Source organism: Ascaphus truei, chromosome 21 (genome assembly GCF_040206685.1).
Source record: "Ascaphus truei isolate aAscTru1 chromosome 21, aAscTru1.hap1, whole genome shotgun sequence".
In the NCBI taxonomy this organism is placed as follows: Eukaryota; Metazoa; Chordata; class Amphibia; order Anura; family Ascaphidae; genus Ascaphus; species Ascaphus truei.
The window spans coordinates 22,433,243-22,450,214 of record NC_134503.1 but is presented as its reverse complement, the minus strand read 5'-3'; the positions used below and the strand labels follow the sequence as shown (position 1 = coordinate 22,450,214).

The 16,972-nt window shown below is 46.5% G+C and overlaps 1 protein-coding gene across 5 annotated transcripts in view; it reads right to left on the bottom strand.

The window, feature by feature from the left end:
- Positions 1 to 1,197: 1,197 nt before the first annotated feature.
- RABGAP1 (RAB GTPase activating protein 1) overlaps positions 1,198 to 16,972 on the bottom strand; it is a 154,329-nt gene continuing 138,554 nt past the window's right edge. For all 5 annotated transcript variants that reach the window (XM_075579350.1, XM_075579349.1, XM_075579351.1 and 2 more), the window contains 5 exons: positions 16,532 to 16,636; positions 15,616 to 15,699; positions 15,407 to 15,478; positions 11,558 to 11,758; positions 1,198 to 3,721 (listed from right to left, as the gene is read on the bottom strand). In XM_075579350.1, the coding sequence (XP_075435465.1) occupies positions 3,599 to 3,721; positions 11,558 to 11,758; positions 15,407 to 15,478; positions 15,616 to 15,699; positions 16,532 to 16,636 (585 nt within the window). In that variant the 3' untranslated portion in view covers positions 1,198 to 3,598. The remainder of the gene's footprint in view (positions 3,722 to 11,557; positions 11,759 to 15,406; positions 15,479 to 15,615; positions 15,700 to 16,531; positions 16,637 to 16,972) is intronic.

Here is a 16,972-nt window from a genome sequence, read left to right as displayed (position 1 = left end):
CAGGTGTTTCTTCAGACAATCTGCATACGTGGCCTATCTTTCCGTGCCCATTCAGTTCGGATAAAATCCTGAGTGGCAGAACGGGAAATAACACAAGCGGGAGCGCCCCCTCCCCCGCATTTACCCAATGAACACACGAACGGGTTGGTTTTATGGATTGTGCGGGTCTTGGTATGATGGCGTTACGAGTGGAATCTCTAGATTTGGGCGGGTAGCGATGATCAGACAGTACAGGGCAGGGGATCCCTAATCCCGTCCTTAAGAATCCCCAACAGATCAGGCACTAAGGATATCCCGGCTTCAGCCAACATGACAGCCTCTTGTGCTGGAGCCGGGATCTCCGTAATGCTTGGCCTGCTGCGGGGTCTTGGAGCTGGGAGCCACAGGTATAGAGGATGCTCAGGCCCCGGCAGGCGTGTGAGAGGGACACGGACATCTATTTATCATTGCTCTGCATTAGCTGTGTGTACTCACCGCCTCCTCCATGTGCTGTGATCCAAGTGCACCCATCACATGACACATGCACTAATGTCTGCTGTACTCAGGAGTATTAATCCGCGCACCACGCGCCTGTGATCCGCACACTGGAGTATAAATAGTAGCTTTCAGACAACCCCCTTATATTCCCACAGCAGCTTATCACGTCCGGTGTATCTGCCCCTTACAGATGTGCTCAGGCAGCGGACGGGTAACGGGTTGGCCCTGTAGAATACACAGAACAAGCTAGAAGTGATGTCTTTTATTGAGCTAACTGGTGGTTAGAGTGCAAGCTCTTGAAACTACCAAAGTCCCTTCTGCTTGAAAGCTTGCACTCTTTGTAACCTAGTTAAGCATTAAAGGAATCATGTCTACGTTACCGGTTTGTATATTTACCATCATTCCTCGGGAGAGACAGACAACAAATAATATAGTTTGTAATCCGAGTCCTCTGGGACAGCCACGACATACGGCAACCAGAAATATTGAAAAGGTTGCAATATATAATGACATTTTGGAATCCCTTTACATCGAGGACGCGTGTGGGGGAAACGTGTACAATAGGGAAAGAAACCAAGAGAATCAGCGGCTCCTGCCGATCCTATTACAGGAACATTAGGATGAATCGCACTGCACACAGCCGCGTTCTACAGCCCACCGTACCACACTGAAACGCGTCAGGTTTGGTACCTTGAGACAATGAAGCAGAGGATTCACACGTCCAATTTCATAGCAGTTTATATATTTTAGTTCATTAGGTATACACACACCGCACCTTACATCAGCACTATTTCCACACTCGGAAGGAAGGACTTACAGGATTTTTGGTATTAAACAATAAAGAAAATCTTAGCAATGAAGGGAAATTTTCAGCGGTTCATGGCATGTTTTAGAATAACATTTGACAGCAGCTAGCGTTAGTACAGTAACTAAGAAAAAAGTAGAAATACAAAATAAACCAACTTTTATATATATGTACAAACCAATGCCTCATAGTGTAACCAGCTTACACGCAAGGAACTTGATCACGGATGCAACGGACGCCAGCAAAACGCAAACAAGTATAAATTAAAAAAAACAAAACATACAAGGTGCAGGACCTGCATCCTACGTGTCTCTTCTACACGGCAATCTAGCGCGGAAGGAAAGCAGCGTGTTGTGTTTAGCACCCTGCACTGCTGCAGATGAACCCTTCCATGGCTCTGTGCCGGGGACAAGGTTCCAGATCGCGTCTCCCGAGAGACCGTCAGTGCTCGAGAGTAACGGAGCCGGGAACGCGTTCCGACCGTTCCTTCCCACCGCTGCTCACTGTACTGATGTCTTTGTCCTATTCGGAAACCCAACGCTTTCACTCGAAGCTAGAAAATTTCACACTGAAGCGCGGCAGAGCCCTGGTGACTGGGGGAATGCAGAACACAGCACTGTGGCTGGTTAATGAGAAAGCCGCCTCGTTAAATGCGATTAGTGAGATGATAGATCGTGTCGGGGGGGGGGGGGGGGGGGGGCTGGAGATTACGACAGAAATGACACTGGTTGGAACCTGTGACCTTGAAAAGGGCAAAGAACAGAGAAGGGAACCGTTTAACCTGTGAGCCGCCAGACATGCCCGCAGCGCACTGCTCTACATGGGGCCGGTCAGCTGAGCTCACACGAGAGATAAGGAGGCTGGGAATGCAGAGACACAGTGCTGGTTACCGGAAGTGAGAGCAGGGCAGAGTATGACACCCGTACAGACCCAGCTAGTACAGCAGATGTTCATACTGAGACTCCTCCCCGTTCCAAACATGAACGGGCTGCAATACAAAGTACGAACATACACTTCCAACACGTCCCAAATAAGTGCAGCTGGTGATGTGAGCTGCCTGCTTCTGACCACGTCCGAACGTGGACGGGGGACTCCTGCCACGACTTTTGCTGCTCATCACGGAGTTAAAGTGCAGCAGGGGCAGAGAAGCAGCATGTCAGGACTGCGTGTGACAGGGCGGGAAACATGCAGACCATACTCAGTACAATGATACACTGCAGCGGGCTGCCGTGCTCGGTGAAACCACAACCCTGAAACCTCCAGATATCACAGAGAATAGAACGAACCAGGCCGGGAGGGTTTAACGAGCATTGGTCACACGTGTATATATACCGACTCCTGTGGGAATGGCATGTGAGCTTTGGGTTAAGGTTTCGTACCTACATTGTGTGCTCTGCGAGGTTTGGGAGAAGTAACGCAGGATCGGGTCTGACCTCCTCACTCTGTGTATGACGGGTAAACTTTGGTCAGAGCAGCGGGCGGCAGCAGCAGCAGCAGCAGAGGGCGTTATATTCAGTAGTATAAAGAACCAACGCTTATTGTTGAAGGCAGGTGACACCCTTATTAAAAAGCAACCTCAACATGTAAAATATGTACAGTATGTAACAGAATAAAAATCTGAAATAAAGTGACGAAGGAGTGTCTACTCTACCAGACAGGCTGCTGCACACGGAGATTCCTCACTGCATCCTTATCATCCAGTGTTTTATATACACACACACACACCCGATGAATCTCAATGTGCTGCAGCCTCGCTACTCCTGCTAGTGCCACAAATGGTATCACACATCCAAGATGACTACCCACGATTGCTCTGGAATCCATCAGGAGAGCGGGATCCCTTTATTTCAGATTTAAAGATCTTTTACCCAGACCGTTTAGGCTATTATTTTTTCTGGAGTGCCCCTGCCTTCAAATCCCATCTAAAATAGGAGTCTGATTAGGTGGCTGTTTAGCAAATCACCCCCCCCCCCCAGGCACTGAGCACAGCCCACCTGCTAACAGGAGAGATATTGGGCAGGGGGTTGGCAGTTTACACTGACAGGGGATCTCTCTACTACCCCCCCAGGTAATCTCTTCAATACCCCCCTCTAGCTACTGCCAGCCGTGGAGTCCATTCTAGTTGTACTGTGGAAGTGGGCGAAAAGGGGGCACAGCTGCTTAAAAGCCGGGAACGATGGGCGCTGACCTATCACAATCCTGCCATGCTGCGCTCCTGGTTCTCTGACATATAGGCAAACCAAAATATCTGGCCAAGGAAGGCAACGAGAGGTGTCACGTTTTCAGAGCCGTGATCATTTTACTAGCATCCTGGGATTAAGAGGTCTCTTTTCCTTGGACTCCGGTGGCGGTTTTTATGGAGCTGATGGTTCTGTTGAACCAGGTCTTCTTCGCTGCTTGGACTTCGTTAATCGCCAGACCCAAGTGATGCTCCAAATCCTACAACGAGAATAAATGAACACTGCGGAGTCACCACACAGCACAGATTTGCAGAGGCCTCTCATGGTAATGCTTAGTATTCGGAGGACAAAATGTACAGGCATAAGAACACAAACCTGCTGAGACTCACAGCCGTGCGAGGGTTAAACCCTTAACCTCCTCCATACTCTCACTCACAGCCGTGCGAGGGTTAAACCTATAACCTCCTCCATACTCACTCACAGCCGTGCGAGGGTTAAACCTATAACCTCCTCCATACTCTCACTCACAGCCGTGCGAGGGTTAACCCTATAACCTCCTCCATACTCTCACTCACAGCCGTGCGAGGGTTAACCCTATAACCTCCTCCATACTCTCACTCACAGCCGTGCGAGGGTTAACCCTATAACCTCCTCCATACTCTCACTCACAGCCGTGCGAGGGTTAACCCTATAACCTCCTCCATACTCTCACTCACAGCCGTGCGAGGGTTAACCCTATAACCTCCTCCATACTCTCACTCACAGCCGTGCGAGGGTTAACCCTATAACCTCCTCCATACTCTCACTCACAGCCGTGCGAGGGTTAACCCTATAACCTCCTCCATACTCTCACTCACAGCCGTGCGAGGGTTAACCCTATAACCTCCTCCATACTCTCACTCACAGCCGTGCGAGGGTTAACCCTATAACCTCCGCCATCCATACTCTCACTCACAGAATAATACTCGCACTACAGGGTGTATTATATATGTGTATTCTGAGGTGTAAGAGACATAACACAAAGTCAGGACGTCATGTTTCTGATGTTATAGAGATTATGCACAAAACAAAGGCAGAAATGGGCCAGAAAACGTTCTTTCCCTTGAGTCCGAACATGGCAGCACACGTCTGGGTTACACATGATCGGGGTACCTATATAAACATAGCTCATCCCCCATCAGTACAAGAAACATCAATTCTCGGCAACACGGTTTGTGTCTGTTTATCTGATTAGTTTATTATCATTTCCAAAGGATAAGATAAATACGCGATGTTCTGAGGTGAACCCAAATAGTACTGTACATACAAGACAAAAACAAGGAAACAAATATCTACTGAGCATTGTTTAATATCTTTAGGCCTTTAGAGGCAAACACAACCCAATAGATTGGTAATTATAATGTTTACGCCCAAAATAATAGAAATGTAAATCAATAATCAATATGCAGCACACAGAATAGCAAAATAACAAGAATATAAATATCTAACCTAACCTGCAGACCGTCAGATAGGACACAGGGAAACGGACTTGGGTCTTCCGTCCTCCTCCAGTTAGGTTTAGTATATACCATTCCATCCTCCTCCAGTTAGGTTTAGTATATACCATTCCGTCCTCCTCCAGTTAGGTTTAGTATATTCCATTCCGTCCTCCTCCAGTTAGGTTTAGTATATACCATTCCATCCTCCTCCAGTTAGGTTTAGTATATACCATTCCGTCCTCCTCCAGTTAGGTTTAGTATATACCATTCCGTCCTTCTCCAGTTAGGTTTAGTATATACCATTCTGTCCTTCTCCAGTTAGGTTTAGTATATACCATTCCGTCCTCCTCCAGTTAGGTTTAGTATATACCATTCCGTCCTTCTCCAGTTAGGTTTAGTATATACCATTCCGTCCTCCTCCAGTTAGGTTTAGTATATACCATTCCGTCCTTCTCCAGTTAGGTTTAGTATATACCATTCCGTCCTTCTCCAGTTAGGTTTAGTATATACCATTCCGTCCTCCTCCAGTTAGGTTTAGTATATACCATTCCGTCCTCCTCCAGTTAGGTTTAGTATATACCATTCCGTCCTTCTCCAGTTAGGTTTAGTATATTCCATTCCGTCCTTCTCCAGTTAGGTTTAGTATATACCATTCCGTCCTCCTCCAGTTAGGTTTAGTATATACCATTCTGTCCTTCTCCAGTTAGGTTTAGTATATTCCATTCCGTCCTTCTCCAGTTAGGTTTAGTATATACCATTCCGTCCTCCTCCAGTTAGGTTTAGTATATACCATTCCGTCCTCCTCCAGTTAGGTTTAGTATATACCATTCCGTCCTCCTCCAGTTAGGTTTAGTATATACCATTCCGTCCTTCTCCAGTTAGGTTTAGTATATACCATTCCGTCCTTCTCCAGTTAGGTTTAGTATATTCCATTCCGTCCTTCTCCAGTTAGGTTTAGTATATTCCATTCCATCCTTCTCCAGTTAGGTTTAGTATATACCATTCCGTCCTCCTCCAGTTAGGTTTAGTATATACCATTCCGTCCTTCTCCAGTTAGGTTTAGTATATACCATTCTGTCCTTCTCCAGTTAGGTTTAGTATATACCATTCCGTCCTTCTCCAGTTAGGTTTAGTATATACCATTCCGTCCTTCTCCAGTTAGGTTTAGTATATACCATTCCGTCCTTCTCCAGTTAGGTTTAGTATATACCATTCCGTCCTTCTCCAGTTAGGTTTAGTATATTCCATTCCGTCCTTCTCCAGTTAGGTTTAGTATATTCCATTCCGTCCTTCTCCAGTTAGGTTTAGTATATTCCATTCCGTCCTTCTCCAGTTAGGTTTAGTATATACCATTCCGTCCTTCTCCAGTTAGGTTTAGTATATACCATTCCGTCCTTCTCCAGTTAGGTTTAGTATATACCATTCCGTCCTCCTCCAGTTAGGTTTAGTATATACCATTCCGTCCTTCTCCAGTTAGGTTTAGTATATACCATTCCGTCCTTCTCCAGTTAGGTTTAGTATATACCATTCCGTCCCCCAAGAGAAGAAGAGGGAGGGGTTCCCGAGTGCGGTCGTGTCCGTACTGAAGGAAAAGAACATTTCAGCAAGGCACTAGCAGCACGTTCCGCTGCGAATGAACACCGCACTTCTGCAGGGAACTAAATAACTAACCCACCACCGCCGGCAAATCTTTCCAGTGCCGCCCGCGCATCCAATCCATGTGAATCCTTCCTGCGCTTCTAATCCATGCAAATCCTTCCTACATGGCCCGTGCATCCAATCCATGCGGAATGTATGGGTGTTAGTCAATGTCGCAGCTGATACCCGAGCTTTGGAGACAGTCTTTGCCGAATGAGCCTTTAGATGGGTTGGTGGAGCTTTCCCTGCCTGATGGTATGCCGAGGTTATGTTTCCTTAGTTCTTAGGTGTAGTGTCATACTTAAAGCCATCTTCCACTTTTTATTTCCTGCAAAAGTGATCAGAAGACCATCGGATTGTTGGAACGGTTCTGTCTGCTTAAGGCATACTTTGAGAGCGCCAGACAAGCAGACAATGCAATTTCTCATCCTCATTCTTTGGATTAAAGCATATTATCGGAAGAATGGCTTCTTGATTTCGGTGAAAATACAAAGTTACTTTTGACCTGAGCGGAGGTAATGTCCGCAAACCTACCATGTCTTCATGAAACATAAAAGATGCATCTTTAACAGGGCCAGCAGTTCCCCCTACCCATTTTGCGAAGGCAACTGCTATAAAAATGCTTTCTTCCATATGCGATTTTTAATGTTAATATCTATTAACGGCTCAAAGGACAAGTCATAGGGAGCCTTGAGTAACACATGGAGGTTCAAAGTTGGGGTTGAATCCTTCATTTTTTGACCTTAGATTGTAAATTGCCGTAAGAAATCTTCCAATGAAGGATGTTCTTTAATAGACGAGCCCTGAACATTTATACAGTAGTATTCAGCTTTTCTCAAATTCTTCTTGAAGAAAATCTAGGATCACCACAATCGGGACGTTTTCTGGTAACAGGTTCTGGTAATTACACCGATGTTAAAATATCCACCGGACCCAGAGATACATTTTATAGGTAGACTCCTTTTGGTCTTGAAGGACAGTCTCCATTACTGAAGCAGATCCTCCCCGAAGTGACATTAACAGCCTTTCATCTTACAAGTCATCAATTACAGCTTTTCTAGGTCATGAAAATTAACTGCTCCCTGGGCCAGGAGATCCAATAGGCTTCTACTGACATCTCCAAAAGATAAGTAAATCATGCCCTTCTGGGCCAGTAGGGAATTATTGCAATTACAAGGGAATGGTCTATCTTTATCTTCCTTAATACTCAAGGTATCATAATAGGAAAGAAGATATAGGTTTGAAGTTGCAGGTCAACGCCATTACGTTTAGATGGTCAGGCCGATCCTGTCTGAAGAGGGCACAAAATGTCTCACTTGGCTTTTAGTCTGGTGGGCATGAAGTCTATGTCTGATACCTCCACTGCATAGCACAATCTGGTTAAAAACCTGTGGATGGAGACATCATTTGCCTTGGATCAGACCTTTAGGAAGTCTTTCCCTCTATGTAGTACGGCCGACAACCGGGGAACATTGACTTTAACCTATTCCAAGATTCTTAATGCTTCTCATTAAAACTGGGCTCTTTTTCCCCACCTTGGTGACTGATGCACATGGTCTGACTGAATTCTCAGGGGTTTGCCTCTGAGCTGATTTTGAAATGCCAGAATCGCTCTTAGTTCTAGGTGATTGGAAGACCGACCTTTTTTCGGGCTGATTCATGACCCATGATTGATTTTCCTTTGCAGTGAGCGGCCCAGTCCTCTTGATCTGCAGTAAATAAAGTCTAGGAGGGTGGAAAAAGGGCAACCATTTGCCACCTCCTTAAGGCCAATATCGTTGATCTTGATAGGGAAATCTTTGAATCCAAAGACTCATACTATGTTCCAGCGGTTAAGCTTTTGTTCTGCAAAGCTCTCATATGAAGACAAGCCCATTGAACAGCCTTTATTGCTGCTGTCATCAGGCCCAATAACTTGTCTGACAGAAATCGGCAGGGAGGACCATAGTGCCCTGACCTGCCTCTTCAGCTTCATTGCTTAAGCATTCGTAGGGACAGTTACATTTTGCATGTTGAAAAGTAATCCCCGAAACTGCTTTGACTGTTAGTTAGACTGATAGTTTGGATTTTTTCAATTCAAGAACCAATCATGGTCTTAATACTTGCAGGACCCTGTTTTTTCTGCATCTTCAGTAGTTCTGCTGATGCAGCCTTAATCATCCAGTTGCTGAGGTAGGGCACTAGTGAAATAGCTTCTTCCCTTAATAAGGCTGCTAATACTACCTTCACATTAGTGAATATCAATGGGGAGGATAATAGGCCCATGGGTAGCACTGCAAATTGACGGTGTCTTACCTTGGCCTTGCAGAGCCAGTCTGAGGAACATTTGGTGGGATTGATAGATTGGGATATGTAAATATGAGTCTTTCAAGTCTCTGACTACCAAGTAATCTAGTGGATGCAGAATATTTATGACTGAGCGAACAGAGTTACATTTTAAATGCTTTTTTCTTATGAAGAGATTGACAAACTGCCCTAAAACCACCGAGTCCCAAGGATATGGAGTAAATGCTTATCGTTACTTCCTGCTCAGGAACCTCTCTACTGTTTGCTCTTGCAAAGCAATGGAATGCGGTCTTCATGGCCGGTCTTTCAGTGCAGAGAGGGGAGCGGGGGTCACCATACTGTATGTCTTCTTGTTGGAAAGGCAATTCATTAAAGATGGATACATTCTCTCTGATTATTCCTCAGATGAAGAGGGAGAAATCGAGCATCTCTGTTTACCTGGGAGTAATCCACTTCTGATTCTGGTGAAGACGGTGACGCCAAGCCACGGTACCTACTCAAGGTCTGCTGTATCATGGATTGTAAGTATCCGATAGAATTCTCCATCTGGACCGTCTTCCATCGCCATTTGTTTAATACAAGATGCACACATCTTTTTGTATTTATCTGGATAGGGAGGCTCACCTGCTGAACAGGTCAGTTGCTTCATTTTTTATGTTGATAGGCTTGGTATCCCCAGAGCCTTCTTCAGGAGGGTCTGACAAAGGTTTGGGTACATCAGACATTCTGAGAAAACACCAGAAGGCAAAAATCTATAAGGAAAGAGACCGCATAAGACAATGCCACTAGATCCAACAATACAAACTGTACCTTGGTTGCCAACTAGAAAGCAGCTTCTGGACCATGAGAAAAGCAGGAAGCAAACGCTAAAGCTGAAATGTCCCGTTAAATATCCACGCTGGATCCAGTCACATGCCATCAGAACCATCCACCTCTGCGCCCAGTGATGTGGCGTAGTGACATCATGAAGCCGCCAGTAGGAGAGCAAGACTGACCAACACCAGCCCCAGACTGTCGCAACAGGACCCGCTTCTCCAAATGCATCACAAGTGCAGGCCGCATCGTCCGGAGAAATTTCTGATCTGAGTGACTACGGCCACCAGAAGCGGTGATGAGATAAGCTGGTGGTCACATCTCGGGGACAAGGATGAGCCCAGAGCCCCAGTCATATTCTTTTATAGGACAGGCCAGAGAGGTAGAAACCAGCCTCCCTGCTCTCAAGGTGGTTCCCGTGCAGCGCTAAACACCAAGGGAGCCTGCAAAATAAAGAAACATAGCCCTCCTACCTCCAGGTAAGACAGAAAAACTCCATCTTTATACTAGTCCCAGAGTAAATATGTTCCTGTCCTAACTAGAAGGGAAGGCAGAGTGGTGTGCTGCTATTAAACTTATACAGCTTTACTTTAAAAACAAAGTGTTCATCCCGAAGAGAAGATTCATCACAGGATGGGAAAACCTTTAATGGACCAGTGAAAGCGCTTCGCAGACATTTAAACAGTGTGTGAAGAAGAGACCTGTGAGGTTTGCACAGCTCTATGCACATGGAAGGGATACCCGGTAGGTTCGGAAAGCTATGTGCAAACTGTGATGTTAGGGGTAAATGTGGCTGCTTTTAATAAAGGTCAAGCCTGCCATTACCCCTACCTGTCAGTAATACATCTGTATTATGTTTGTATATATATTCTGTGTATTGTAAATCTGGTTCCAGCACTTCAAGAACCAGGGGTTAATTTTATGTTCAGCTGGAATGCTGCAAAGTGGTCTGTGATCTTTCCAAGTAACTCTCTGCATGTACAGTAACTGTGTTTGTTGTTGCATTTCCACCCACCAATCAAGGACTGGGTCATATTGCAACCTGGGGGAGGGAGACCCCTTGCTAGATCAGCTTTAGGCCTCAGGCATGGTGCCACGGGCCGCGCTGATCAGCGCTCCTGCTCTGTCTCGCCTGCTCAAAATGGTGCTTTTTTCTGTCCTGGCAGGCGAGGCAGTGAGCGCGCTCTGGGGGCGAGGCGGAGGCGTGTCAGGAGGCGGGGCTAGTCCCTCGCTCCCATTGGATGTGAGCGGTCACGGGACCGCTCCTCTGCTTCCCCGAGCAGCAAATTTCAAACTTGCCTGTCTGCTCAAATTTTCTCAGCCTCGGCATGCATCAGCACGCATGTGGAAGCGGCTGCTAAAGCCGCGCTGATGACTGATACAGGGGGTTAGTGCATCTGCTCAGCGCGGCTCAGCGAGGCTGAACCTACTATGTCCCAGGCCTTAGCTGTGAGATCAGCGTTCTTTAGCTGAGGCAGCTGGAAAGAAGCTGTGAGTAACTTGGAGAAGCTGCATAGGGCAGTAAGAAAGAACAGAGGAAATCTCTTTATGGAGGTCCCTGAACTCAGGTTTATAGGGTAACCCTAGTTTCCCAGTTGTAAGTGTGTGTGTTGGTTGACTGTAAATAGGTGAGGATATTTATTTTCCAATAAATTAATTTTATAAACTCTTGTGTTTCTGTCTGGCGAATTGATCCCTGGTGTGACAGTCCTGGTCTCTCGTGACACAAACAGTTACATCTCTAAAGAATGATCTAGTCAGTTCAGTAAAAGGTACCACAATCTGCAATGAATTGATACTTTAGAAGTCACAATCATCCCCCGTGTCACCAGTCTCATTCTCTATGTCACAGTCTCTGCTGCACTCAGGTGCCATGTTACCTGTATTTTGCATTCTGCCTCCACCAGCTGCAGTTTGGTCTGGGCCAGTTCTAGCTCCATCTCCCGCAGCTGGTTATTCAGTGTCTCTTTCTCCTCATCTGTGTCCTCCTCAGTGGAGTTCTCCTTAGCAGAGCTGACCAGCTTTACACAGCCCTCCTTGTTGAAAAACTCTCTGCATCGCTCACACCCGTCCACCTTTTGCTAAATAACGACAAGAAACAGGTATCTGGTAAAATGTGGGGCACCTGCAGCTGGCGTCAGTGCAGCAATAACTCCCACTTAGGGCCCCGTGCAAGTGGCCGAGTAGTAGGGGCTACAACAGTTTGTTGTTACATAGTGTTGAAAAAAGACTCAAAAAAAAGATCAAGCTCACCCTATGCTAAATTTAGACGACAGATACTTTATCCTATATCTATACTTACTTATTGATCCAGAGGAATGCAAACAAAACACCCCAGTGTCATATCATCCAATGATATCTCATAAGGAGAAAAATAAATTCCTTCCTGACTCCAAGAATTGGCAATCGGATTAATCCCTGGATCAACATCCTTCCCATGAAATGTGAGGAGAAAAAAACCTGTTGTCTTCCGGGGGCTCCGGTTCGGCACATTGCCGACCGGGTAGAGATTGTTGGGAAGGGCTTGGCCTGACCTCTGGACATTGGAACCAAATAACGGAGTTAACGAAAGATAAAGGATCATAAAAAAATGATTTCAGGGAACTAGGACGCAAGACGAGGACCTCCAAGGTATTTTCAGAAATACTTCCAGTGCCATGCGCTACCCCAGGGAGACAGAGTTTAGGGAGATTAATGCATGGCTAAAAAAGTAGTGAAGGAAAGGAGGCTTTTGGGTTTTTAGAGAACTGGGTGTCCTTCTCTGAGAGGTGCCATCTTTATAGTAGGGATGGATTGCCCCTCAATGGAGAGGGATCTTCTTGTTAGGGGGGTGCGGAGATGTTAAAAAGGGGTTGGACCAGATTTTAAACTAGGACGGAGGGTGGACAAGAAACAGATAATGAACTAAACAGAATGGCAGGGTTGTGGGATCTAACACGAATATCACAAGGGCCCGTAGACTGATTGGTCTTAAGGATATATTTTAGGATGTGTGACTCATTAAAATATACTTTGTATAGACATTAGCATATCTCCCAGGGTACCTCAGGTATGTTTTATTTTCAGCAGATACTATTAAGTTAGGAAGATGTCCTTCTCCTCCAGGCTCTGGAGGGGGTTAGCACCACCTCCACAGGGTGTTCCGCTTCGAAAGCAAGTACTGTGCAATTTGTCACTTTTTATAGAAGTGCTCTAGAACATGCAATTTGCAATAGAGAATACTGTTTTTTTTCTCACATTTCATTCTGCTTCTTGTGAACATGCCAAATCACACGGTTTGGCAATAACAATTTCAGAGCTACCAGAATAAGCCCCTTAAAGTCAGAAGGGACGGAGGCATCATATCAGAATGATAAAAACCATGTAACAAAAGTTGCAAAAGGGCAATCAGATTAGCAAAAATTGAAAATGAATATAGGATTGCAATAGAAAGTAAGATCAACCCTAAAAAGTTCTTTAAGTACCTTAATAACAAAATGAGAAAAGAAAATATAGGACCCTTTCAGTATGAGATGGGCAGGCAAATTATTGGAGATAAGGAAAAAGCAGAGGTATTAAACCAATTATTTGCCTCTGTGTCTACCAGGGAAGAATCTATTTCAATTTTACTGCCGTAGGAGGAAGCCACAACCTCCATATTAATGAACAATTGGTTAAATAAGGAAGAAGTTCATAAGCGGCTTGATAAAATGAAAGTAAATAAGGCACCTGGCCCCGATGGCATACATCCAAGAGTTCTCAAGGAGTTAAGATCAGTAATAGCCAAACCATTATATTTAATATTCAAGGACTCCATTTCCACAGGCTCAGCACCACAAGATTGGCGTAAAGCAGATGTGGTGCCTATATTTAAAAAGGGAGCTAGATCACAAGCGGGGATTACAGACCTGTAAGCCTGACTTCAATAGTAGGGAAACTACTTGAAGGTTTAATACGGGATAATATTCAGGAATACCTAATGGAAAACAAAATTATTAGTAATAGTCAGCATGGATTTATGAAGGATAGATCTTGTCAAACTAACCTTATTTGTTTCTTTGAGGAGGTAAGTAGGAATTTAGACCTGGGTAATGCAGTTGACGTGGTCTACTTAGATTTTGCAAAGGCTTTTGATACGGTTTCACACAAGAGGTTGGTGTACAAAATAAAGAAAATTGGACTCAGTAAAAAAAACTGGTTGAAGGATAGACAACAGAGGATTGTCATAAATTGAACTTTTTCAGGTTGGGCTAAAGTCGTGAGTGGAGTACCACAGGGATCGGTACATGTACTGGGACCCCTGCTTTTTCACTTGTGTATTAATGACCTTAAGGTTGGCATCGAGAGCAAAGTCTCCATCTTTACTGATAATACTAAATTGTGTAAGGTAATAGAATCAGAGCAGGATGTAATTTCTCTCCAGAAGGACTTGGAGAGACTGGAAATGTGGGCAGGTAAATGGCAGATGAGGTTTAATACAGATAAATGTAAGGTTATGCATTTGGGATGCAAGAATAAGAAGGCGACTTATAAATGAAATTGGGCACAATTAGGTAAATCGTTGATGGAGATGGATTTAGGAGTGCTTGTAGACAGCAGGCTTAGCAATAGTGCCCAAAGTCATGCAGAAGCTGCAAAGGCAAACAAGATCTTATCTTGCATCAAACGGGCAATGGATGGAAGGGAAGTAAACATAATTACTGTATGCCCCTTTACAAAGCATTAGTAAGACCACACCTTGAATATGGAGTACAATTTTGGGTGCCACTCCTTAGAAAAGACATTATGGAACTAGAGAGAGTACAGAGAAGAACCACCAAATTAATAAAGGGGATGGACAATCTAATTTATGAGGAGAGGCTAGCTAAATCAGATTTATTTACATTAGAAAAGAGGCGTCTAAGAGGGGACATGATAACTATATACAAAAATATTCAGGGACAGTACAAGAACCTTTCAAAATAACTATTCATCCCAAAGGCAGTACAAAGGACTCGGGGGCATTCCTTAAGGTTGGAGAAAAGGAGATTTGGTATCTTGCAGTAGGTAGCACTCATCCTGGAAAACCTGGGAGGGAGCAGCAGTATTTATAGAGGTGAGAGGGGCGGAATACAGACTCGGGTCGTGGTACTGAATACGGACTCGGGTCGTGGTACTGAATACGGACTCGGGTCGGGGTACTGAATACGGACTCGGGTCGGGGCACTGAAGAAGGACTCGGGTCGGGGCACTGAAGAAGGACTCGGGTCGGGGTACTGAAGAAGGACTCGGGTCGGGGTACTGAATAAGGACTCGGGTCGTGGTACTGAATAAGGACTCGGGTCGTGGTACTGAATAAGGACTCGGGTCGTGGTACTGAATAAGGACTCGGGTCGTGGTACTGAATAAGGACTCGGGTCGTGGTACTGAATAAGGCCTCGGGTTGTGGTACTGAATAAGGACTCGGTCGTGGTACTGAATAAGGACTCGGGTCGTGGTACTGAATAAGGACTCGGGTCGTGGTACTGAATAAGGACTTGGGTCGTGGTACTGAGTAAGGCCTCGGTTTGTGGTACTGAATAAGGACTCGGTCGTGGTACTGAATAAGGAATCGGGTCGTGGTTCTGAATAAGGACTCGGGTCGTGGTTCTGAATAAGGACTCGGGTCGTGGTTCTGAATAAGGACTCAGGTCGTGGTTCTGAATGAGGCCTCGGGTCGTGGTTCTGAATGAGGCCTCGGGTCGTGGTTCTGAATGAGGACTCGGTCTTACCCGGATTTTCTCCACCTCTGCTTTGTTTGAAGATTGCTGCTTTTCAAGCCTCTCACTCAGCTGGGAACAAATCTAAAAGCAAACAGAGATTCATCATTTAATGCAGTTTCCTTCTATTTATCGAGACATCTGATTTCAGGCAACGTCAGGATCCCCGTGTTATTCTTGTACACGTGGTTACACACCCGTGGCCCCGTGTGACGTGGTACCTGTTTGTAATCTCCAATGATCGAGTTGTTCTTCTTGATTTCAGACTCTGCTTTATCCAGCTCGCGACGACACATCTCCTTCAGCTGCAGGGAAATCGGGAGACGTTCCGGATCAGATCACAGAACTCTGCCCATTGGTGTAAATAGGTACAGGAGGGCCCTAGGCATGCGGCAGGTTCTGTTCTAAGGGCCCGTCGCAAAGCCAAAATCGCCGGAAAGCGGAACTGGCGATTTTCGGCGTGTGCGCATGCGCAAACCGGCAATTCCCCCTTCTGCGCATGCGCAACCTCCGTTCTGCACATGTGCACCCTTGTCAACCACCTGTTCTGCACATGCGCGGCCTGATTTCCCCATTCTGCGCAAGCGCAGACATGGCGGCCCCCTTCTCGGTACCGCCGTATAAGCGGATCGCTAAAAAGCGGGGCCTTGCTGTATTTACCCCACATCTCATACTGGTATCAAGTAAATAACGGCTCTGCGTGCGTACAGACACGGCTCCGCGTACAGACACGGCTCCGCGCACAGACACGGCTCCGCGCACAGACACGGCTCCGCGCACAGACACTGCTCCGCGCACAGACACTGCTCCGCGTACAGGCACTGCTCCGCGTACAGGCCCTGCTCCGCGTACAGGCCCTGCTCCGCGTACAGGCCCTGCTCCGCGTACAGGCCCTGCTCTGCGCACAGACACTGCTCCGCGTACAGGCCCTGCTCCGCGCACAGACACGGCTCCGCGCACAGACACTGCTCCGCCACAGGCCCTGCTCCGCGTACAGGCCCTGCTCCGCGTACAGGCCCTGCTCCGCGTACAGGCCCTGCTCCGCGCACAGACACTGCTCCGCCACAGGCCCTGCTCCGCGTACAGGCCCTGCTCCGCGTACAGGCCCTGCTCCGCGCAGATATACATTACACTCACCAGAGCAGATTCTTCCTCCAGTCGCCGCTTCTCCTCCTCGGCATCAACCAGTTTCTGTTTTGTCATCAGTAATTCCTTATTCAGAGCGTCGGCTTTCTCTTCCGCCTGCAAAACAGTCCCAGGAGTCACCAGATCAATACGTCCCCCAGCCCGGTGCAAACGCTAATTACACCGCATCCTCCCCCAGCCCGGTGCAAACGCTAATCACACCGCATCCTCCCCCAGCCCGGTGCAAACGCTAATCACACCACATCCTCCCCCATCACGGTGCAAACGCTAATCACACCGCATCCTCCCCCAGCCCGGTGCAAACGCTAATCACACCGCATCCTCCCCCAGCCCGGTGCAAACGCTAATCACACCGCATCCTCCCCCAGCCCGGTGCAAACGCTAATCACACCGCATCCTCCCCCAGCCCGGTGCAAACGCTAATCACACCGC